Source organism: Chaetodon trifascialis, chromosome 11 (assembly GCF_039877785.1).
Source record: "Chaetodon trifascialis isolate fChaTrf1 chromosome 11, fChaTrf1.hap1, whole genome shotgun sequence".
NCBI classification, from domain to species: Eukaryota; Metazoa; Chordata; class Actinopteri; order Chaetodontiformes; family Chaetodontidae; genus Chaetodon; species Chaetodon trifascialis.
The window spans coordinates 3821794-3846387 of record NC_092066.1 but is presented as its reverse complement, the minus strand read 5'-3'; the positions used below and the strand labels follow the sequence as shown (position 1 = coordinate 3846387).

The 24594-nt window shown below is 44.4% G+C and overlaps 1 protein-coding gene across 1 annotated transcript; it reads right to left on the bottom strand.

The window, feature by feature from the left end:
* Positions 1-6070: 6070 nt before the first annotated feature.
* Positions 6071-13692, bottom strand: LOC139338974 (Krueppel-like factor 6). Its single transcript, XM_070974355.1, has 4 exons — positions 13387-13692; positions 10631-11213; positions 9371-9494; positions 6071-8596 (listed from the first exon to the last, which is right to left on the bottom strand). Exons 1-4 carry the CDS (start codon positions 13486-13488, stop codon positions 8545-8547), a joined length of 861 nt encoding a protein of 286 aa, XP_070830456.1. The 5' UTR covers positions 13489-13692; the 3' UTR covers positions 6071-8544.
* Positions 13693-24594: the final 10902 nt, after the last annotated feature.

Sequence of the window (24594 nt, the reverse complement as noted above, 5' to 3'; positions counted from 1 at the left end):
CTGTAACAAATAAAACTACACTTTATGCAGTTGTTAGCAAGCAAACTTTTTTTTAGCTCGTACTAGCCAGCTAATTTAGCAAAGCAGCCAAACTTAAGATGGTCAGATGAGTCAAATTAGATGATTCAATTATGAAAATTACTTTCTTTAAAATAGAAATTTAAGCATCAAGACAAATATTAACTGCTCATCTTAATTCTCAATTCATAAATATTTTCAAATTAAAGGCAACACCCAGAAAATGGCAGGTTCTCAAATAAAAGCGGGAGCTTTGGTACATTTGCATAAATTAATGCAATGAAGTAAAAAAGTTAAAGAAGGGAAATTTAATTTAGCGTGCTGGTATACTTTTATTTATCTATTTGTTTATTTACTCTTTATTTAACCAGAAAGGTCCCACTGAGACACAGTAGAAGGTGTTACTGTGTGTCCCCATGATATTTATTCATAGGTAGAAACAGAAATAAAGGCCTGTCTCAAAATAAATTCATGGCTCTGCTCACAGTTGCTGCTCGTCTTTCTTGATGCCAACAATGACAGACTTCCAATCTGTTGACAGACGCATCATGGCGGGATAGAAATAGAGATAGACCTGGTTCACTGACAAGCCAGAATTCTGTGTATGTGTCCACGACGGTATCTTGGAGAAGATTCCAGTGTGGGGTGCACTGAAAACACTGGCAGCGAGCCACCTATGACTGCATTACATAACCAGAAGCTGGAGACAGGGAGGAGTAGATTCCTTTGTGAGAGTTCAAAGTGCGCTGTGAAAAGATAATGGCCTCCTTTTATCAGTACGCCATAGTAATGAGCTTGTTCATCACCTAGGGGAGGAGAGAGTCTGGGAAGGAGAGAATGAGCGGGGGTTCAGACGGGGAGGAAGGCTGAGGAATGCCCATCCATCAGGCACCAAACCCAGAGTCTGGCCAGAGCCCCAGCCCCCTCAAACCTCCAGACCTCTTCATCACTGTCTGTGTACATACAGTTGCAAAACCTATTCAGTCCTCAGTGTAGCATATGTAGGGTGAATGAACCCCCCAGTGTAGAAGGATTTAACTCCACAATTCAACTAAAATACATTATCTTTCTCTACTCAACTGATTTCAAAAAGAGGAATTAGTCCTTACCCATTGACAGGCACCAAAGAAGTGACCTAGCAGACAGTTTGACGGTAAATGTCCCACAGGCTGCTGAACATATAAACCGTCTCACTTTGACACCAGACACTGGTTTGTTTGCCGTATCCTACCAACAGTGAATGACTGTTTCTTGTGACTTCAACTTCAAATGCAAACTCATTTTCCTCAAAGAGAATTTCATCTAGTTGTGAAATACAAAATGAGAAAACCAGAATGCAGAGCACACATTCAAAAAAGCTTACACAGGGTCAAAAAGTACACCTTTGTCTGTTCCTACCTGCAGAAACATAAAACTCATGATAAAACATACAATGCAATAAAACACAGGATGTGAATATAGAAAATATGGTGAAACTGATCATGAAAATTCACAAAATGCACATAAAATTGAAAACATAACATAAAACCACATCCAGACATCACCATCCAATAAAAATGACTTTTCTAACCTTCAGCGAGTAGTTTTAGGGTGGTGGGCAGAATACACTTACCAGAGTCATAAAATATAAAGCACTAAAAAGCCACTTTGGAGGACCAGTTTTAATATAATTACCTGCGCAAAGGTTTCAACAGCAGATGATTAGTGAAAATGTTGAATGTAACATTGTGTAAAACTGGAAATGATGAATTATTAGCACTTTTTTAATATAATCAGATCAGTCAATTGTTTGGACTGGATCCCCTTCCTCTCCAGCTAGCATGTTTGCTAGCAGAGCTGCTAACGTACACTTACGCAGAGTGGATGTTTGCTCCTGATGAGGCTCTGTTCAATAGAAAGGCCACAAGAATCACAAATGTTGGATCTTTTTTCTTAAAAAAACCTTGATATAAATACATCTCTTTCATAAATAACCATTAATATTTCTTATATCTGCTGTACTACCTGCTAATCATGGATCTAAAAACTGGGCTCTCTATCAGTGTTTGCTTGCAGTGTTGGCTATCTTGAAATTTAAACCAATAACCAATCAATCAAAAATAAACACAGAGTTGTCTATTGATTATTTGAACAACACATCATTGCTCCTGGAAGGAGATGTTCAGTTGTTCACTACTGTGAATCTCTGTATTTGGGTGGCAGGAGAAATCCCGGAGATGGATATCTGAGGAAAATGAAATCAAAAGTAGATATTTAAAGGTATACTTCTGCTTGTTATAATTCATTGAAAGTCACTGGACAGACCATAACTGCCTAAATGTAAATTGGGCATTATAAACCACTGGAGACCAACAAAATATCCATTATGTCTTATTGGTGAATCTGTGGAATTTGCAGGACTGTTTGTAGTGTGTGAATGAAAACCAGCCAGAAGGTTCCCAGGTGACAAGTGCTTGACGGACTGCCATCGCCGTGTGGGGTCGCTGACCTCCACTTTCCTTCCAGTTTAACAAGCAACACAACCCCCAGCCCACCCCCCAGGGTCACAGGACATGTGAGCTCTGGGGATGGGGTGGAGCGTGTCACAACATACAGAATGTGCATGTGGTGAAACCTGGCTTTAGGGTCGATCTCGTTCTCCTGGTCGACCTTGAATGTCCTCATTCATTTTGCTGATTGCTCTGCATCCGAACACAGACTGTGAATACTCTTCAACCAGGTCAGAGATTCAAATGAGAAGATCAAAGCGTTAAGCTTGCCGAGGTTCACGGTTTGAGTCCCACTGGAGCTGCCCCATGATAACTGTACCACAAGGTTTAAACTGAAAGAGATGAATGGAAGCATTTTCACCATTTGCTTGTTAGATGTGTACAAAGCCCAGCAGGCATCAAGCGCACAAGTGCGCAAAACTGATAATTCCTACCTTGATTTAAATAAATTTACACCCTCAAATAAATGTGGCCTTGAGTTACCAATGCCTACTTCTCAAATCACTCCCTCAGTTTAGACTAATAGAGGCCGGGATGAAGTCACTCAAGCAGTAGAAACTGGAGTAACAGGTCGATGTGGCTGCTCTGGTCAGTCAGCGACGTGGGACACCGAGATCATGTTCTCTGTATTGTGTTCTGGAGTTTAAGCGTTAAAATGACCTGGTGACGAGATTCAAATCACTACGATCTTTCTCCATTGATCTCAATATATATTGTTACTCACTTCCAAATGACCTCTCTTTGTTGAATAAATTTGGTGGTTCAGATAACTTAAAATGTCAAAATCGTAGCTCTGACACCTGCCAGGGTTTGCAGATTTGTGCAATGTGTGCGCTTTGAAGCAGCATGTCCTCACCAGAAAAATGACCATAAAGCAGGTAATTACGACTAATTTTTCCGTTTATTATTAGACGGCGACCTCTAGTGGATGTATTAATTATGATGGGAGCGAAGCCATAAACAGCAAGAAAGTGTGCATGTGGATGAATTTTGGAGATGCACTTATTTTAACCCATGACCTTTTACTAAACCTAAGCAAGTGCCTAAATTTGCCTAAATCCAACCAAGTGGTATTTAGGCAAGTAGTTTTGGTGCCTAAACCTAAAAAACTGTGAGCGGTTCATAATGTTAATGACGTGAGGACGAAGGTCCAGCACCAGTATCATTTTGGGAGTCATTGGTAATCGGCTTGTTCAGTTGTTTAGGTATGAGGACGTGGTGGTTTAAAGGTAGATCTAAAAGGTATATCTTGACAGAGCTACTCACTACAATGGCTCTGGTGTAATCCCTCCCTAAACTTCAACAAATGTCTTTAAGTGGCACGCGGTGCACTTCTTCACTTACACTAAAAAGCTTCTATATTCAAGTTCTCTGAAGGGAAATGGATCCACTTTTACCACTAAATTGTCCCAACCAGAGAATCACGCTTGTCTCCAATTGTGCACACAGTGGGAAGCCAAACAGCTCCGGAGGACAGAATAAGTTTCAGTGCGTCACGGTCATGTGTACTTAATTGATATAAATGTTATTGTGCCTGCAAAATAATTGACAGCGCGGAAATGCAAATTGAGATTGTGCCAAATTCTGCAATACTTGGAAACACCAGCTCCAACAAATTATTGGAAAGCGTATGAGATCCTTCGAAAATAAAAAGTTTTGCCTTTCAGAACAACTGCAGTCATTGCTGGAGGTTTTATTATTACCAGGAAGTTCACTCCGGAAATGAGAGGGTTTCTGTCCACGAGCATCAGACTGAGCAAGTATGACTGTTCTGTATTTCATCTCTTTTTTCCTTATTTATTTTATTATATTGCAGTTTTTAGTTCTGGCAATGTGAATTAAAATACCAATAAACATATCTTTGAAATAAAAAAAAACTCTTGAGAGTACTTCAATTATTTAGGGGCTTTGGGGCACGGAGCGTGGCAGGCTTGGTGGAGCAGTGTTAAAGCTGAAGCACTTTGTGCTTGCAATCGGAGATGAAGAGGCTATTTGTCTGTGTAGTGTGCAGAGCTCTTATCGGGGATTTGTTTGCGGCACAACTTAATTTGCATAAATTTCTTGGAGAGTAAGATGAAAACTCAGCGCTCTTGGCTGGAGCAGGAGGAACAGATTGTCCTCACAAAGTACATTCCACCAAGCAGCTCACATCTTGCTCTTATGTCAGTGAGCTTTCCATCTCAACGCCCATGAATATAAGAATGAACCAGAACGAATCATTTTTACCAGTTTTAGAAATGTTAATTGTTTCTATAGGGAGATCTTGAGATGACTCGATCACTTCTGTTTATCACAGCTTGGGTCTTGTTTTCTCAGCTGTGGCCGTCATCATGGTAACGCCACGGTCATGTAGTCAGTCTTTCAAATAATTTTGGTTAACGTGGGATTTGTTTGAAACCTCTATGATCTGACTGCTTGTGTTTGTGGCCCCGCTGGATTTCTCTTTAGAGACTTGCGGTGTTCCCATCAGAGCAATTAAAGGATAAGTCTGGCGATATTCTGTATTTTTCTTGTTGTAAACAAATCGCATGAAAAGACCAAAACCAACAGTGAATTGTTCCTACTTATGAGTCTGTGTATGCAGGCTTGTTCTTATTATCTTATTCCTTCATTACCATGAACACACAGTTTATTTTGGCTCAGTCCTACACACACCGTCCTGCTGCTCCAAATACTCACAAAGGCACCAAGTGTGGATTAATCCGCCGCTGAAAATAGTCCCCAACAAAACGCTATTTTTCTCCTGCTTGCTTGGTTGTAATAACAGCTGTTTTGGGAACTTACTGAGCCTTTTCCAAGAATGAAAGTACATTTGTGTGAGAGAAGGGTTAACACAACGCTATGTTGTTATTACGGGTAGCAATGGTGACCAAAACTAGGAAAGTAAGACCCATTACGGATGACTGCCCTCCGACTATGTGGGTCTGCTCACTGAACCGCTGCCAGTGTGGTACAGTTCTGCATTGACCCCGACTCCTCTGTGGGGAAAGGGGGTAACAGAGATAATTTCCCCTTTGGGAATAATCTGAATATCCCATAAACAGAGACTTCCTGGTTGACTGTGTCCTGGGAGGGCTGCCGGAGAAAGAAAACAAAACCCACATGTAGATCCAATAAAGTCTTTTTATCGATTTTCCAATAAAAAATACATTCATACAGAAACTATTTTACAAAACAATTTCAAATGAAAAAATCTTGTTATGCCATAAAACAAACAAAAATAGAGCCTCATATTTCATCTCCACGTTTATCCAATAAAGATTCTCTAGCTAAAGATAGGGTGTCTTCGCAGGTCTTTGAAAAGTTGAGAGAAAGAAATCACATGGCAAATAAAAAAACATAATACTTAACGGGCACCAGAATGCCGAATTATGACAATTCAAGTGTCCAGAACAATTCACGTCTGAAAAGAATTTTTTTTTAGTCGTTTTTTTTCTTGAAAGATGATAGGCCACAGGTGTATACGCAGCTGATGCCTTTCTAAACGTACATTTGCTCTTCCTTTCTCCAGTCAAATCAAAAACCAAGGTGTCACAGAAGCAAATGAAGGAGGATGGCGCGTGTCTATTTTACAATAACTCTTGAGCCTCTCGTCTTTATTGGTTCATCTTTAGAAACAACACACTGCACTTGTTTTTGGTCCCATACCCTTTCAAAATAGAAGCTTCCTTTACAAAATTCTCTTACTTTACAATGTACATATCTTTGCATTTTTGACATTTCTCAGTGTATGGACTTTCTTTAATGTTGACCAGGTTCATCTGTACAGTTGCTGAGTTACAACAAGGCTGCCTACAGGGGGTCGACTACTGAGCGGCACATCAGCAAGGTTTACGACCACTTAAACCAGCCATACCCAAAAAACAGACAAGTTCTTCTTCTGACACGTCCATATGTCTGACTCTTCAACACAACGTATTATCCAGTAAAAACGCTGCGGCTCCAAAACGTTTTCTAGAAGGGAAAGTAGTGCAGGACTTCATCCAATTGTGAAACTGAAGAGAGTTCAATAAACTCGAAAGATTAGAGAATTTTACCAACCCACAGAGGAGTGCGTTGGAGTCATGTACAGAAACTGAAGTTAAAACATGCATATAGTGAAGCTGGAACAGACATACATCTGGTCCTGGTCTCATCTCAGTTCACCTGCAGACGCAGACAGAAACCTCTAGACCTGCAGCGCAGCTCAGCTGAACTGGTTAGACCGGTTTAGGTACCGTTTAGTCAGATCACGGGTTGTGTAAACCAGGACTAAAGATACTGACTCACCCTGCGGGCGAGACTTAGCCAAACAAACAACATCAAAACAGACTCATGATTGAGAGTGTCGTCATTCTTCCGGAGGACGCGTCCTTTTCTTCAAAGACTGTAAGCTTCTGACATGTCGACATATAGACATATATATTCGCCCGTACAGCGAACTGTTCATGTTTTCTTTGCGCTAAATTTGACAAACTCTGGTGGCTGAGCTTGCCACATTTCATGAGAACATATTTCCAAGACTCTGTACCTCTGACAACAAGTTACAGTCCATCTGAAGTGCATTCACACCGCCTCGCACTACATAGTAGTAAACCTTTACAAAACCGAATTGCTTTTCCAAGAGCTCCACAATTCTGTCTCAGACCGGGGTCATTTTGGAGAATATGATTTAGTTTTGATATAGTTTTAATATATTCCAACAAATAACGCACAGAGATGTAAAAATGGCAGTCATTATGAAGCTGATATATAGTTTTGTTTTTTTTATTATTCAGGAGTTTAGAGGAGTCTGTCGCGAGACATAAGAGCAAAGGTGCGACTGTATGGATCAGAGCCTTTATAAAGCAATTCAATAACGCGCTAGTGCATTCGCAACCCCCGTGTGGTGTGTGTGTGTGTGAGAGAGAGATCTATTTAACAGGACAAGGCCACTTACATAAGGCATCAGTAAGGTCAACAGTGCATTTACAGATAGAATAAAAGAGAAGAGCAAAAGTGAAGAAAAAGGAACAAAAATCCCATGAAAGACAGTTGCCAAGCAATAGTGGTATCCCCAAAACATCAAAAAACAAAACAAAATGACTGCCTTATGTGTTTTGTACAATACTATGATATTGAGTAATATGAAGGTAGCTGCTCTCGAATGGAATTTTGTTGTCCTATAAGCAAACAGGTGAGCAACACATCCCCAGATCCCATGCAACTTCTGTTATAATGGCAATAACTGTTTGTGTACAACCGTTGTTTTTTTTCTTTTTCTTTTTAGACACAGAGCTTACACAATGGACAACAAAATGAGCTTCCTAGCGTTTATGTTTTGAGACAGGCTACATAATACATTGCACATTTAATAGCTGCACTAAACAAAACGACCTCCCGTGTTTGAATAGGGAGCTGTAGTTCCACATCCGGGCCGAAAGGGGGCGCTCTCTAGCGAATTAGCTCCACCGTACGGCCCCTTACTTCCCTCCACAGCCAACAGACTCAGACAGCACAGACAGAACCCTTGCATTCATTCTCAGTGAGACCACAAACACCCCCCCAAAAACCTCCCTCGCCTAACGCCACCCCCTCCGTGTCATTCACTCTCGCAGTTCCACAATGCAAGCTCCATCCGCTCCATAAAGCCAGCACAGGCATCCAGTCGCAGGCACTCACAGTCCCCATGCGCACAGGCAAACACACTGTCATTGGAGGAACGGCACCCCGGCAGGAGTCCCATAATCCTCCAGGAAAAAAGCGTCAAACACCATACAGAAGAGTCTCTCCTCGTCTTCTCCGGCCCAGATTTTTCCCGTTCTCTAAAACTTCCTCAAGTCTCTCCCCGCCCTCCCGCTCCTCCGTCAAAGCCTTTCAAGAGCAATCACCACAGCGAGGTGTTGGAGGCACTAAGTATGGTGCAAATAATAGCCTGCGTTGCTTCATCTTTTTCCGCTGACTGGAACACGGCGGTGCCCCTGTTAACGCTCCCAGGACACACCGGCCTCGCTGATCCCCCACAGGTCAGGACAATCAACTAGAATCATCCCACAGAGCTCTCAACGCAGAGGCCATCTTAGATGTGCCTCTTCATGTGTAGCGCCAGGTGGTCAGAACGGGAGAAACACCTGAGAGGGGAAAATGGAGAGAAGATTGAGCTGATGGGTGTCAGAGCTGAATTCATAAAATAAACCTGCATCTGCTTTTGCCTCGCTGTCTGATTTCTCTTTGTACGCTGAATAAAGTTATTATAATTCAAACTGTGTGACAAAAATGGAAAAAGCTCTGCTTTTTGCTGCATTCATGCATTATTTCCAGGATGCTCAGCCCTGCTGCAACAGGCAGATAAATGGAATCTAGCCGAAAAGAGCTGCTTCTAATACATCACAGAGCAGAAGCAGCTTCTTCGTGAGGGAAACAACCTTTTTTTCCTTCTCATTAGCCCAATCAGCCGGACTACTGGTCAAATTGGATTTCATTTAGATGAAAGTGCTGGTGATGGTAGCTTTGCAGGCACCTGTGAGCACTTCTGGAGTCCTTTTCATCCAATTAGAAGACTGACTTGAGCCGTTTGCTCGCTTTCCTGCTTGGCTGTACGATATGGCATGAATGTGATCCGTTCAGGGCAACAGCCCACGCATCACGCTCGTCCAGCTTCCTGTCACAGCCTATATGGCTTTGTCTAATGCCATTGTCTCCCATTACCACATGGGGACGATAAAAATAGCTCACTAAGATGTTGGCCCGTCTCACTCCCTGCTCAGAAAGAAAAAAAAACTCTCGACTTCCTTGGCTGCTTTTAACGTTGACAATCTGACTTTTTGCATTTTTGCACTTGCTGAAGGTCGCCCAGGTCACGCGTCAGCTCTCATGAGCGTGTCCTGGCTTCGCGGCGTTCTCACCTGTCGCAGTGACTGCATTTGAATGGCTTTGCTCCAGTGTGCTTCCTGAAGTGTCTGGTGAGCTCATCGCTTCGTGCAAAGCGCCACTCGCAGCCCTCCCATGAACACCTGTAGGGCTTCTCACCTGCAAACATCCCCAACGGAAGCAAGAAATTAACATTCATCAGGAAATGCAAAGCGTTTAAAGACTTCAAAGCCTCAGAAATACGCCACCATTGAAAGCCTTGTGCACATGCTCGGCCACTTTTTGTCCTTAACAAACAGGTTTCTGCAGGTTTCGTGCTGAGTTAAGTCTTAACTTATCTCTCAATGCAATTATTTATCCTCCCACAAGCTCCATAATTGCAGTTATTTTCAGCTATCAATCAAAAAAGTCAGAATATTTGACATTCAACTCCTCAAATATGCAGCCAGTCTTCACAGTTCTTACTTATCTGAGGGCTTTTACAATGCTGGCTTCAGAGAAAATGTGATCCTGTACAAGTAGCCGCTAATCAGATTGGGCTGACGGCTGCGAGTTGAAGAGAAAAACAACCTCGTGCCGTGTGGTCTTGAGAGCTGTGGTATGCAGCTTTAAGGAGCTGCTCGAGTAGACGGCTTATATAATTGGGGGAGAGCTGCAGGAGAAAATAGAGACTGTTCGTAACGGTCCTAAAGGCCGTTAACCATGTGGCTAACATGGTTGGCAAAGGATGCTAGGAATGTGACTTCCTCTGCTAATGGGCGGCACAGCTTGGCAGAGGTCAAAGGTGACGAGGGAAAGTGCTCACATTTGAACTCGGGACCAAACACTGCAAATGTCAGATTCCCATAATTTCTCTTTTTTTTTTCCTGTGGATGCAAACGGGCGACTCTCTTTTCCCATGGTGAAATCTGAGAACTGTTGATTTGTTTTCAGGATCCACATCCTCTGGGTGCTGCTCGGCCACAAAAGAGCGTCCCTCCCCCTCCCGTCTCCCCGTCCCCCTCCCTCCCTCCCTCCCGTCTCTCCCTCCCCCCTGCGTGAAGTCACGTTCCTCTGTGTGAATTAGGTCACAGTTGAGGGCATTCCTCCTGACGAACTATTCAAAGTATGTGGGAGTGTTTTCAGCACTTTGAGCGAGAAATCGACACCAAAGTTCACTTTGCTGGCACTTTCGAGAGGCTTCCTGTGCTTTAAAGCCGTGATGTCATAACCTGTCAGGGCAGCATCACCCCCCCCACACACTCATGACATTTACATGACAGCGTTTAAAGCGTCTGAGTGTCAAGCATGTTTACCTGTGTGTGTGCGCTGGTGTGCTTTCAGGTGTGAGCTCTTGGTGTACACCTTCCTGCATCCGTTGAAGTGACACCTGTGCACCCGCCTCCTGCCGTCAGGCGACGCCTCCCCGCTGGTCAGCCCTGACCTCTCCAGGGTCCTCTCCATGCCCCCAGTCCTTATTTTCCCAGGTGAGTGCAGCACAGTCTGTATCCCACTCCACACCTGGGTGACAGAGCCCTCCTTTCCCAGCTCGGGTGAGGACGGCGGCGTGCTGATGATGGCGGAGCCCAGGTCTTCGCCACCATCTCCCAGAATGTCAGTCAAAGAGCCGGAGGAGAAGTCGAGGGTGGGGGAGAGCTCCTCGGAGCTGTCTGAGGCCTCGCTGCTGGCGTCGGAGTTGAAGCCGCCGGCGTCGAGGTGCTGGCTGTCCTGATTGTCTTCCTCCTCCTTGATGTGGGGAATCTTTGGGTCCGGCTCGTTTGACTTGTCCCCGCAGGCGAGCATCAGCTTGCTCCACAGGTCCTCCTGGCTCTCGAATTTGAGGTCGGTGGCTGAGACGTAGGGCTCGCTCTGGAGGTACCGCTCCAGCTCGAGGCACGTCTGTATGGAGGGAAGATAGCAGTGAGTTCAGGGGTGCACAGAGCCTGAGGCTTGTAACACGACTGGAAAGTCCCGAAAACACCAAAAAAGTGATTTCTGTTCACTGGAAACACAAACTCTGGTGTTCTTCTACACACTGTGTTTATTCTTAGCAGCAGCAGGAGGAGGAGGAGGAGGAGGAGGAGGAGGAGGAGGAGGAGGAGGAGGAGGAGTAGCAGGGGGAAATGCTGTGACACTGTAATGCCACTGGCCCTGCTTCCTTCCTGCCTGCAGGAACAAGGCAAACACAATGTCCTATGCAGAGGATAGTCAAGTACGTTCTAAGGGTGCCCTCTGAGGCCATATCAGGGAAGATTACAAGCAGCACATTTCCTTCTGAGAGCATGCAAGAACAAGGTGCTCTTACCGGCGAACACTCGCACTGTGTGTGTGTGTGTGTGTGTGTGTGTGTGTGTGTGTGTGTGTGTGTGCGAGTAAGTGCGTGGAGGTGCGTGTCGAGGTTGGTCATGAAATTTACATATGCTACAGAGCCCCCCATTGGGTTAGGGAAGTGCTTGTAGATCTTTTAAATCTATCAATTATTCAACATAATGTGGATTTAATAATGCATTTGGAGGCATCGCTAGAAATAACATAGCACACCAGGGACCGAGAGGAGGGAGGTCTGGTTCACGGGGGTCCATAAAAAGCCTGGCATGAATACTGCAAGAGCCGCTGTGGATTGTGGGCTTATTTTCTTTGAAAAGGAAGTGAGAGAGCACTTCCTCAACCCACTGCAGTCAGCGAGCGCAGGCCAGATACGAGGGCCGCCAGCAGGCCTGTGCAATCTGCTAATGAGGCAGATTATAATTTACAGACAAATTTTATTTTAAGAGGCCCGAGCAGACCGGTCGTATCCACCAGCCTGGGGTCACATGATAAATCTGAGGGGGTGTGAGATAGTTAACAAGTGAGGTAAGAAGACAGAAAATTCTCTGGTTTCTTTTTAAGAGTTTCTGTGCGCAGGGCTCCATCTGTGGATTATTTCATTATTCAGCAAACAGCAGCACGCTGGATTACATGTCCATACAGCACGGAGAGGTGTCAATCAAGCATGTATATGCTTTAACTCAGGGACAGACAGGTGGGACATGTCGCTCTGACTTATCACAAGCACGCTTTATGTCTAAAATAGTGATATTGTGGGAACATTGTGGTCATTTGGTAATGAGAGAGGATGCGTTCAAGACAAATGTTTCTCGTCAGCAGTGCTGCATAAATCCCAGGCGAGCTTTAAATGCCTGAGAGGGCGACTTGGCCCGAAGCCCGAGGAGATCTGATGGAGGGAGAGATAGAAGAGGACCGAAGCGTGCTGCCAATTCAATTCATTTCATATCCGAACCAGAACAAGAAGCGACGTGGGCCCTCCCCTGGTTTCCAGTCTAAAACTCCGCCGCGCTGTCATCCAGGGGCCGCTTTGTCGAGCCAAACTGGAACAGAAATCAGTCTCTCTCTGTCAGCCTGTCACTCTCTCATCTGTGTGTGTGTGACAGAGCAAGAGCGAGCGAGAGACATAGAGGAAGAGAGAGAGAGAGAGAGAGAGAGAGAGAGAGAGAGAGAGAGAGAGTGGAAGGAGAGGAGGAGGAGGAGGAGGAGATACGCGCAAAGACGCACGGCTCGCCATTCAGTCGCTAAATCTGCACCACGGCGTGTTTTCATTTAATCACAAGCCGACAACATGCAAGCATGAGCCGAAAATATCTGTAACAATATATCCAGCAGCAAACCTCGCCACAGAACAACTCCACGCACGCTAGAAGGTACGAAACAGCAAAACTACGAGTCACCGAAGAATTAGTATTGTCGGAATATTGTCAAGATAATCCCATAAAGTGTCAGCCCTTGGCTACAAAGTGTCTGCGTTGTGATAGACACACGATCGGAACATGTGGAAACGCCACAGGGATGTTAAAGAGAGCTGTCATTAAGGGAACTTGCATCACTTCCCCTACAAACGCACGCAAGTCGACTTTTAACGGGGAAACTGATCTTAACGAACCTGGAGTTACATAAATAACTTTGACATTTGCAGCTGTCAGCGTAAAGCAAGTTTGGAGAAATCACACAGCGCACGCACATGAGCACGGGGCGATGTGTCAAACTGCGCGTTCAGATGGAGGGAATGACTCGTTACCTGCTGCCAGTACTCTTCCAGAGACGGTAACGCTGAAAAGTATCCGGTGTCGTGCACAATTTGGAGCTCCTGAAAGATGCTACACATAGGGATGACATCCATTTCACTCCTAAGATGCAGCCACGAGTCGAAGCGAATTCAAGCTTGAGGAGAAAGCGAAGCCTGCTGTGCTCGGAGAGAAGCTGGAGCCTTGGCTGTATTTGCATGTATGATGGTCTGGAGTCGTGCGCTTCCAGCGGAGGTTTTGAGCGTGTGACGCACCGAGAGCGCACAACACCGAACTCTCCAAAAGTCCGTCAGCGCACTGTAAACTTCCCCCCCGATTCAAAATTACAGACAAACCCACCCCCATGTGATTACATTACGTTTCGGCACGTCTACCAATGGGCTCTCAGGAGCGTACCACCCGCCTACCAGACCACCCCTGGCCAATGCCGAGCCAGAGCCGACTCATCCTGTCTGTTGTGGTTGGCGCACGGTCCGAAGCTTCTCTGGCTCCCATTGGGCCAAACCAGAGCTATTTTTAGAGCACTATATAACCCGGACTTCTCGCTCACCGATACGAGGAAGTCGAGTTTTGTACAGAGTCAAAGCAGAGCTGCTTCTTCTCCGGAGAAGCGGCCGCTGCTGGAGTCAGGAGACGCGCCGGCTGCTGGCGGCGGCTGCGGAGCTTCAGTCTCTAAACAGACACTGTTGTCAGTTCACCAGACACCACGGCCGTGTCTTCTCTTGAATGCTGAAGGGGAAATCTGCAGAGAAAGACCCACATTGGTTCAGTATTTCTGCTGTGCGTAAAGCGCAAAGCGGGGCAATAAAATATCGGAGGTGGCTGCAAACTCCGGGGGATCGTCAAAGATCTGATCAATCTGCGATCTATGAAACAAATCAGCTAGACTGCTTCTCTTCATGGCCGTCCAGAGATCCATGAGGATTCTTATGAGTCTCCCTGTGACAGTGGAGACAGTTTAATAAGCTATTAAGTTATAATAGAGTTGCCATAAAGATGATTATTCACAAAATACTGTGCAGGTTATTGTAGTGGCGGCAGCTTGAGGCAGATCATGAGGAACAGGTTTGCTTCTGATGGAGATAATGTTCATTTGCTTTGTGTGTGTGTTGGTCTCAATCACCTGTGGCTCTCTCCTTCTATGAAAGACAGCATGGCGTGTTTACCTCAATTATGAACATGAAACCACATCGCTGGTTTACTTGTTTCCTCTAGAGGCAGGAAAAGAAAGCGCGGGCCACCTATGGTGCACGGTGAGAGTTTCTTATACAAGATCCCAATATATCTCTCACAGCTCTAGAATGGCATGTCATAAATACACACTGGCACTCCTCCAGAAACGCCTTTGCCTTTTCCCTCCTCTTTAACGTAGACGATCATTGCTCTCAGTGATCAGTCACTTCCCACCAAGATCAAAGATGCATGAATATTAATCGGAGGTAAAAGGCCTACAGTGCATGTTGATATATGCGGAGATTTATGTCCCCTATATGTGCTTTGCTTCAGGCTTTATTATGTTGTTAGCATAAAAACTTCATTTATAAAATGTCATGTTGGCTTGGGAAGAAGATCTCAATAGTTCATAATTCAGTGGCTTTGAAATACAGATTATCCAGCCTGTAAAACAACCAGGCTTTTATTTTGTTAAGTGAGGAGTTACACTGGCGACTTCCCTTCAGCAGATATGATGAACAAGACTTTAATTAATCTGGATGTGCCCTCTCTATCAGTTGTCAGTCTTTTCAGTGGAGGAATGTTAATCCCGCTCCGTCAGTCAAAACACCTTGACTAAGCTCACTAACGCCCAACATACGGTACACATGAGTAAAACTACATATCCAGTTGCATAAGATGTGGGATAAAGTTGAATTCCAGCGAAACAACGGCGGCATTGACAAGTTAACGCAGGCGATGTGACAAACAACATATTTGGAACAGAGCACCATTGTTTGACCCATCGGCCCGGTCGAGCGCCTCCACAACGGAGTCTCTTTTGTTGAGATCTCAGCTGTGGGCACATTTGCAGCACTCAGCAGCATCACATTTTGTCATGAGTCTATGGGGTCCGGGGACAGAGGGCACATGGACAGGTCTCTGTTGTAACACAGATGATAAGTAATGGAGGGGAAGAGTCATGCTTCCCTAAAGCATTGATGAGTCATTGTTGACCTTAAAAGCAGGACAGAGGAACAGTAGAGTATTTCTGTCAATGCATGTGCTGCATGTACTTTCAGTAATTCTGCATTTTCTATGCAACATGCAGTTAGAGAAAAGGAACAGGTTTTTGAGGATTAACGTTAGTTCAACCGTTAAAGAATTGAAAAACTAGATCCAAATCATCGCTCTTGCCCTGGAAGGCTCAACAACTTAACATAGTAAGGCTAACACTTTAGCATGTGCGATGCAGGCTAGTGGGCATTATGCTAACACTTCAGCACATATTGATCGATGGAGGTATAACGCTCGAATCATGAAGATGTAGGAGGAGTTCGTCCAGTTTGTTCGTGCATTGCAATGCAGGACAGTTGTGCTCACTAACAGCATGTGAAATTGTAAGAAATTCGTTATACACACACACACACACACACACACACACACACACACACACACACACACACTCACTTTATATGATGCCTGAAACGACAGCACATCCGGGCTGCTAACATCTACACCCGGCCTCCGTTTATTATTGCTACGGTGGCTTTTCTGTGCGAGCCTCTGATTTGAAACTCATGTCCGTATGTTTGTGAACCACTTTCACCTCAAGAATGCAGCACATTCACCAGCTAATATTTCTAAAGAGACATTGTTGTTCCGTCATCACGAAAAACCCCCTCTGCTCCACTGTGAAACTCTGCATATAGCATCATCAAATCAAATTCTTGCACATTTCTCATTCGCAGAAGCAGAAGTCATAAAGACTCTGATGCAAAGATAGCATGAGTCATACGACTGTATGGAATCAGCGCAGTTGCCACGAAGCGGTGACTGATGTTGGTGGCAATGCACGTGGGATGCTGGTCTGTGACAGGATGAATCCATAGCAACAAAATAATGAGCATAAACAGCATGCTGAACAGCAGCGCTGCTCTGTGCTGGTCAGGCTTTTGTTTATGTGCGTATTTGTACATTGTATGTCTCATGCACTGCTCTCTGCACAGCGATGGCTTTGTTTTGCTTGAGAATGTCTTCATTTGATTAATTGCGTTAGTTGAAGCAGACAGGTAGCAAACAATACTGGCGCAGAAGCAATAATATAAGAGCAACACAACATACAGAACAGAGCAAGATGTCTATATGTTATCGTATTAGATTAGATTCTGTGTGCATTGAAGTAATCTTTGAACAGCATCCCAAAACCACAACTTCGATATTTTTACCACAGCTGAAAGCCACATAATCAGCCAGAACTGGACATATATATATATATATATATATATATATATAGGCCAAAGTCAGAGTCCTCCTGTAAAGGTGTAACAGCAGAAAATGTCAAGGATCAGGCAGAGAAAACAAACCGTTGTTGTTTTTCATCCAACTCACAGTTTAGAATCCTGCATTTGGAAACCATGCCAAAAAATGGTCACTCACTTTTAATTAGCTGTCCTAAAATTCGTTGCAGCAGATAATGGCCAGTTCTTAATTTGTAAACAGTGTCTGGTGCCTGATTAGAAATCCGCAGCTGCAATTAGGCTAAAAAAGTTCTGTTGTCGCCATTTGGAAAGAATAGTCAGATAGCATAATAACAAATGACAAATGATTTCGAAGCTGTCCGTGTTGTTGTGCCTACGTTTTTGATTGATCGCCTCGCAAATGTATGCCATTTGGTGGGATTACCATTTGGATGCATGAGAGAGTTGATTTTGCTAACATATTCAGTGTGTGGCACCCCAACTGCCTGTCACTTGAATCTAATCGAAATGCAAAGATATTCAGAGTGGAGAAAAGTACAGTATGTAAAAGTGTAGAGCAGGCACAATGAGCAACAGTCTGTGGAGCGACTGCAGCAAAAACAAGCAGAGTTAATGTAATTGGTTCATTACATCACATGTCTCGGCGATCTTGGGCTTTGATGCGCCGTAGATGAATCAGAATCATAAGACCTCGGTCGTTAAAGGGAATGGATTCCTTTCTAATAGCTGCAGTGTTCAGAGGAGCAAACAGATGATGTGTGCTGCTTCGTATCCTGAGGAAACATGTTCTTCCTCCCTCCGACACCTGCCCTCAAAGTGCCTTTGAACATGGTTTTCATTGCCAGCAGATCACAAACGAGATAGTTATATTGGATGACCCGAGTGAATGTGAACTCAGCTGAACAGGAGGAAGCAGACTCAGTCCGCTTTCCCTGGATGAGTAATAACTGCGAGGGGAATCGGCAAAGATCCTAAGTGATGTTTACATGGCTGCTTGAAAATCAAAGCCTTGGTGCCTGTGATTACAGCAATATTCAAAACATAACCAAATAAAGACAGAGCGGAGTGTTCCTAAGGTAGCGCATTCAATTTTAAGGGGTTTGATTCAATTAGGTAGCAGCTCTGCTTGTGTGGAAAGGTTTTATGGCACATAGCAGTGGAGCTTACAGATGTAGCTGCGCTGTAGGCTGCACCATAGCTGATGTTCACCTCCTCAAATATGCGACCGCATGTGGAGGCCGTCCGCAGTGATACCACATGGACAGTGTTGCCAGATTTGACTGACACCAAGAAGCCACAAACCTTCCCAACTGTAATAAAAGTAGCCCAGTTTTCTGTGGCTGTTGTCTTGTTTTTCGTCCATTCAACAACTGCGGCGGTAATCATATGAGTCACTGTGTGTCCACGCTGTTGAACTCAGTGCTCTGTCAATCCCAATAATAGGTTTCTACTAGTTTTATAGGGGGGTGGGGGTGGGGGTGGGGGGTGGATGCTTCTTCTACTTGGGGAAAACTGGCCAAACAAAAATGATCACAAGCCACCCAAAACCGCTTTTACTGTCCACATCATATAATCACCTCGCAACAAAACACGTGAAGCCCACGAGAGCAGTGATTGGTCAGTTGGACTGCTTGTGCTTTCTCCTACAAGTTTCCAAAGTGATGGTTAACAGCGAAGACAGCGTAAAGAAAGCTTCAGTAACACTGTCGCACAAATACAAAAGATATCAAGACATAATGACCAGTTCTCTGCATATTAGCGACGGCACGAGTTTCCCATTTTTGCACGAACACAAAGTAACTGGGAGAAAATAAACATATTTTGAGACATATAAAAACCTTGATAATGAACGGCACATCTTTCTTGTGTTGTGCTATAAATCAATTTTGTCCTCGCCTACTGTGCACTGACGCACAGCGATAAATCTGGCGACAGAAAGGGAAGAATGAGAAAGAGGCGCGTTTCCAAGGTTTCCAAGGTTTCCAAGGTTTCCAAGGTGAAAGACAATTTAAATTTCGAATGTTTCTACAGTACAAATCACCGAAGAGTTAATTACACTCAATAAAACAGATAATGAATGTAATGCAGATAATAATAATAAGGTAGATAATGGAGCACGATGGAAGGGATTTCCATTTGGCAACATGTAGAAAGTACTTAGGAATTGAAGGTTGCTTGCTAAATATTTTCTAGGAAACAAATCATCTCTTTTATATTTGAGACTGAGGTGATGGAGCTCATATGACACACAGCATGTTAAGCAGTTTACCCAGAATTCCACTTGAGAGACATGTACACAAAGAGAGGTCAGTTCTGCCGTGTTCCCACATCTATCAACTGTACATTAGATGAGTCATGACTTCGGTTCATCCCATCTGAGGAACACGTCATCCGTTCATCTCGGAGGTGAGGGCCAGGTTCAGATGACCTGACTGCAGCGTGTTAACCGTTTGCTGGAACGTTGCATTCTGGGTTTGAGTGTCCCAGGGGAGCACTAAAGCGGCGATCCACCAGAGCAAGAGAGGAAATGAGAGCTGTAGAGAGACAGATAGAGTAAATGGATGGGGATGGGGATGGGGATGGGGGGTGGGGGGTATGCAACATGTATGGCTTGGCAAGTATGGGAAGCTTTTAAGTGACGTAACAAGCAGCGTGTTTGAATTTGTTGCTGGTGACATCATTTCTTGAAAGCGACAAGTGAGAGCCTGAAACGCTCTCTCCGCTGTCAGGAAGAGGCTGAGAAAATGTGCGGAGCGCCGCAGCATTTGAAGACGCGCCGGCGCAGTCGATGCTGATCTGAATGACTTTTTTGTCTGATGCTGTGCTTTACACCCCGTCTGCCACAAGCTTGGGAAAAACAGAAGTGGTGTAGCAAATGCATTGATGTGCTAATCACTGTGTGATGTCATCTGGCAACCTCTTACGACTTTTTTGAGCAGCCAATAGTTACTTTTAACAAAGGAGCGAGCCACATGTGCCCTCTGGCAGCCACAGTGTACCGGTGGCCAGCAGCAGAACTGAGTGCTGCAGTCCTAAACATGGCCACCTCAGCGGCACAGGGACATGGCCGAGTTTGCACTTTCTTTGACTTTGTGGTGATGTTAGACATTTATGAGTATCAAACAGCATAATAATTGAAGACAGAAGGTAACATCAGCTCAACCAGGAGGACTAGACAATGTAGGTTCATTATATCTTACTTACATGCATGATGCAGAATAATTTACTATAAACACCGTACACTTAATGGTGTGGTTAATGTAATGGACTGGCCTTGAACTTTAATCCAGTTAAGGCCCTGTTTCTGGCAATCAGCCAGGCTAAAAGCAAGGCTTTCCCAAATTGTTGCAGGCTACATTTTAGCCTTTGTTGTGGCTCAAAAGCTGACATACATAGACAAGAATCTGCAGGTTAATTCCATACCACATATGTTAAGATCCCATAAAATTAGACACAACATCATGAATAAATCCCCGTGTTTGTTATCTTTGGCACCATCTTCACCACCTGCAATCCTGGCAGAGACCTGAACTCTACTGAGTGCACTCTTCTAGTGTCAGGCTGTGCCAAGATTGGCTAATCATATTTCTGCAACACAACAGGGCAAAAACATAGTTCTGCTTTATTGATGTGAGCCGCAGAATAAGTCAGTACAGGTCAGCTAAGCTGTGTGCCAAGCATGTTTTCTTCATATCAGTTGGGAGCTGATGATGATTGACACTTAGGGTCTGCAGTGTTGTTCACCTGCAAACGTGGAACCAGAAGCATGACTCAAAGCCAGGAGCAGAGAAGGCTTCCTGAAGCCAAAGACAGGCAAGGGTTAAAACCAGGCAAGGAGATTAAACAGGAAAACTTAATCGAAAGGGGTCAGGCAGGTGGCCAAGCAAGCAGAACAAAGGCTGGAAAGCTGGGATGTAAGCAAACTAGACAATCTGGAAGAAAATGAGTGGAAATGGGCTGGTATATATACTGCAAGGCTGATGAGGGAGATGGGAAACAGGTGAGCAGGTGGGCGGGGAAGGTCATGTGATGGGAGTGGCAGGAAAGGTGTTACTGTGGGGCAAGAGGGAGGGGCTGGATCTGAAAAGACATGATTTTACCAGCATGAGTAGGATTTTTAATTATTTTTAAGATGTAGCTCTTTTATTTGGGCTTTTTTCCATGTGCAAACTGAGTTCTAGGTCAGTGAAAATGGAGATTTAAGTGTGAAGATATTCAGAAACTCTGCGTTGCAGTGTTGGTGTGTAGACATCAGAGCGTGTGCTGTTGCCTCCTTTGTTAACATGTGGTGATTTTGAGCAATGGCGGACGCAGCCTAAATAGTGCACTATTTACTTCCACTCCACATAGAGAAATGGAGGCATCATAATATGCTATGGAGATAATTTGATTTTTAAGTGCTGCCCATTTATGTGTGGACTAGCTCTTAGTATGTGGCAGGGAAAAACAGAGCAGACAACGGAAAGAATACTACTACTTCAGACATAAAATACTCTTGTTTTGCTCCCATGTTGCCATATGGAAGCACTGAGATGCAGCATGCTAAAGCTGCAGTGCAGGAGCACATGCAATCATACATTCATTTACTGTAAAACGATATGTTGACCTTTGCAAAAACTTTTCACCGACACATGGATGCACTTCCTCAGCTCTGTGTGTGGATACCTGTAATCAAAGAGCCATTCACTGAAATAATCAACGGTGGCTGCAGTGAATCATGCTTTGGAGGGTCTAGTCACAGCTGACTGTGAGTCATCTTCATCTCATGACCGGCTGCACCAGTGGAAACACAAGCCTCCACTTTGCCTTGACCAATAAACCGTGAAGTGTGTCGATCTGCTGAATTTCCCTGCTTTGGTCCAGGGGGAAAACATCCACACACTGAATACTGCTGTCCTGTTGAAGATATGACAGAACGGCAGGGTGACCAAAGGGTTAGAGAGGATAGGCGAGATCCAGAGGATCACAAGTCTGATCTGTGTGCAGAGCCAATGTGAGCTTTTAAGTGTTTGGTTGTGTTTGACTGGACATAACCTTCCTATTTTAATTAATAGCTTTTAGCTCATATGTTTTAAATTGTTTTATTGTTTGCATGCGCTTGAGTTTGTTTGCTCTGTAGCTAGAAGATGCAGGCTACCCACGGTGACTGAATGGATTTTCCTGCTGAAATAAAGTGAAATTGAAGAATTCGGCCGTCTTCGACAAAGACAGCGAACCACCCATTCCTCACAATCGCATCAGCCAAATGTGCGAGATGTAAGAAATGTAAAAGATAAAGTATTGATTTCAGTTTAGGGGAGCACGGCTGTTATCAGCGAGCGCTGAGGTCAGTTGTTTTAGCTTTGCTTTAGCTCTGGAGATTTATCACCTCTGTTGAATCGTAGTGAGAGAGAGAGATAAATTGAATGCTGATCCTCGGTGGAATAAGAAAGCAGCTTCGCTCCAAAGTGAGATATATGTGAGATATCAGTCGATGCATTTACGCCTTACAGCGTGATTGATGGCGCAAAATGAAAACACCAACTTATCAACTATTATTATCGAGCGGTAACTTGAGTTCTTGGTTGAGAAAGTGAACGCTTATATTTTTTTTCCTCATATTGACGTTTAAAACAAACTCTTCAAAAATTTCATCTCGTGCATGCTGGTGGACTGTTTCATTAAAACTCCATGTTTGCAATCTTTTGCACATATAAGACCTTTCTCTGCAATGCCACATTTCAAAAAACCCTCTAATTTCATTTTTCTTGGTCTCTGTCATGAAATTAGACCGCAGACTGTCATAATAATACCAGTTAAGTGCATGTCGTGCCGTAATGAAGCCGAGCGGCCATCATTTCCACAGCGGGGCCAGTTTTCAAAGACAGGCTCAATTTGGTTCCTCATCTCCATTATTGGCCTTGCACTTATGGAGCGCCTTGAATTAATGGGTCGAATCATCAGAATCTCAACCTAACAAAGCAGAAAAAAAGATGAGAGCAGGTTTGAAATGACTAAACTGCACCTCAGGAGTTTATGACTGAATGATATGAATGAGATATGCTCACGGTCTGTTAATCCTGGTAATGTACAAAAAAACCATTTGTCCATAATGGTTTGTGTGATACTGCTTCATCGCTTACAGGAATTAGGCTGTAAATGTTTCTAAAATGTAGGCATACTTAAGTACTTACCTTATTCATAAAATGTACAATTACAGCACATAAATCTGACCGTCAAAGGCACAGTAAGGCTGCAAATACCAGATTTGCATTTTTGCTAATCAGCCTTTCCTCCAAAATCTGTTTAACAGCAGCTGGGTGAAGGAGAATGGAAACGGAGTCACCGACACTATGGAGAGCTAAAAATGATTTACAAAAAGTTGCACGTAGGATCCAAGTAGCACACATCCTGTTGTTCATGTGAGGAAGGAAGCCGGCGTATCCCCACAAATGGGAAATGCAGAGGACACGGATGAATTGATAGGAAAAACAGGTAGCGGAAACGCGCGTTAGACAGTGCACCTAAGGATATGACAGCAGGGTCGAGACGATGGAAAGAGTGGAAAGACGTTTGGAGGTCTCTTCAGCCAAGACAGGAAAACATGTCAATAGTTCCACTTTTTCCAGGCTTGTTTTAACTCCTTCAATCGGCTATTTTTCCTTTTTCTTTTTGTCCTGCTTGCAGATGCTTCTGTGAAGTGCCAGAATGATGAAAAATGTCAGTGAATGATGTTACATGAACGTGTTTTTGCAACAGGACTGGCCAAGTCTGACTTGAGGATTCAGTTAAAAGTCATCTGAGGATCACATGGCACAAGATCTGATTCTGTTCCTTATATCTGCACAGCCCGGACTGGAATTAAAGAGATATGAATCCCTGCAGCTTCTTAACCTGCCCACTGATGAGAAAACTGTGAGGTGAAAAATCTCAGGATCGGCGTTAACAAAGCCTTCCTTTATTAAAACATCTCTATTATGTGTCATAGAGGAGCCCTTCAGTCTGCAGAAACAGCACAGTCAGACCAGAGAGTTTTATTTTAACCTTTGTTTGTCCAGGGAAGCTTGGCCGAGCTTTGACGCTCCCTTTTTTAAACTCATTCATTCATGCCGGGCAGCCGCACCGCCGCGCTTCACTCAGCGATATTCAACAGCGTCCACCTCATTGTCCCCATTCAAGTCCAGCATGCTTGAGGAGCATACATCATGGGAGATTTTTTTCCCTTCCCCTCGTCCTCCCACTCAGTCGAGCCCCAGCAGCTGCGAATGTGATGATAGGAGCGAATGACCCCAGAGGACCCTGCACGTCCCACCCCCGTTCAGATCTTGACCACGGCTGCCATCCCGTAATGCGAACAAACAGGAACGTGACCTCTTCCTTCCCACTGTAACCCAGACGTGGAATCCAGCCCCCCTTCCTCCCGACTCCAAGGGGAATCCTCCTCCCGATCAGCGGCATTCCACATCCTGCCTGACTGACTCATGAGAGGAGAAAAGGAGGCGTGTTAAAATGGCATAAACAGACTAAAACTGATGATGGTTCTGCAAAAGCAAATCAGCCAATATTTTAATTAAATCACAGCTGTAACGTGGTAAAACATTTCAGCTCCCCTTCTGCCTGACAGGATATCAGGGTGCAGAATAAGCCACAAAGAGGCATCCCTGGAGCCAAAGGCCCAGATTCATAGATTCATGAAAGGTTTGGTCAGCATGGCCAAACCAGAACGCCGTGGAATTCCCTAACAATGTGCACAGACTGGAAAGCTGCCTAATAGCGCCGGCGAAATAATAAATCCTCTTTGCGTCTGTC

Excerpts from the sequence above, each read along its gene's own strand:
- LOC139338974 (XM_070974355.1), bottom strand. The coding sequence starts at position 13,488 with ATGGATGTCATCCCTATGTGTAGCATCTTTCAGGAGCTCCAAATTGTG. Across the intron at positions 9,495-10,630 it reads ACACCAGCGCACACACACAG|GTGAGAAGCCCTACAGGTGT; the intron begins GTAAACATGCTT and ends GGATGTTTGCAG. Across the intron at positions 8,597-9,370 it reads AAATGCAGTCACTGCGACAG|GTGTTTCTCCCGTTCTGACC; the intron begins GTGAGAACGCCG and ends TTCCCCTCTCAG.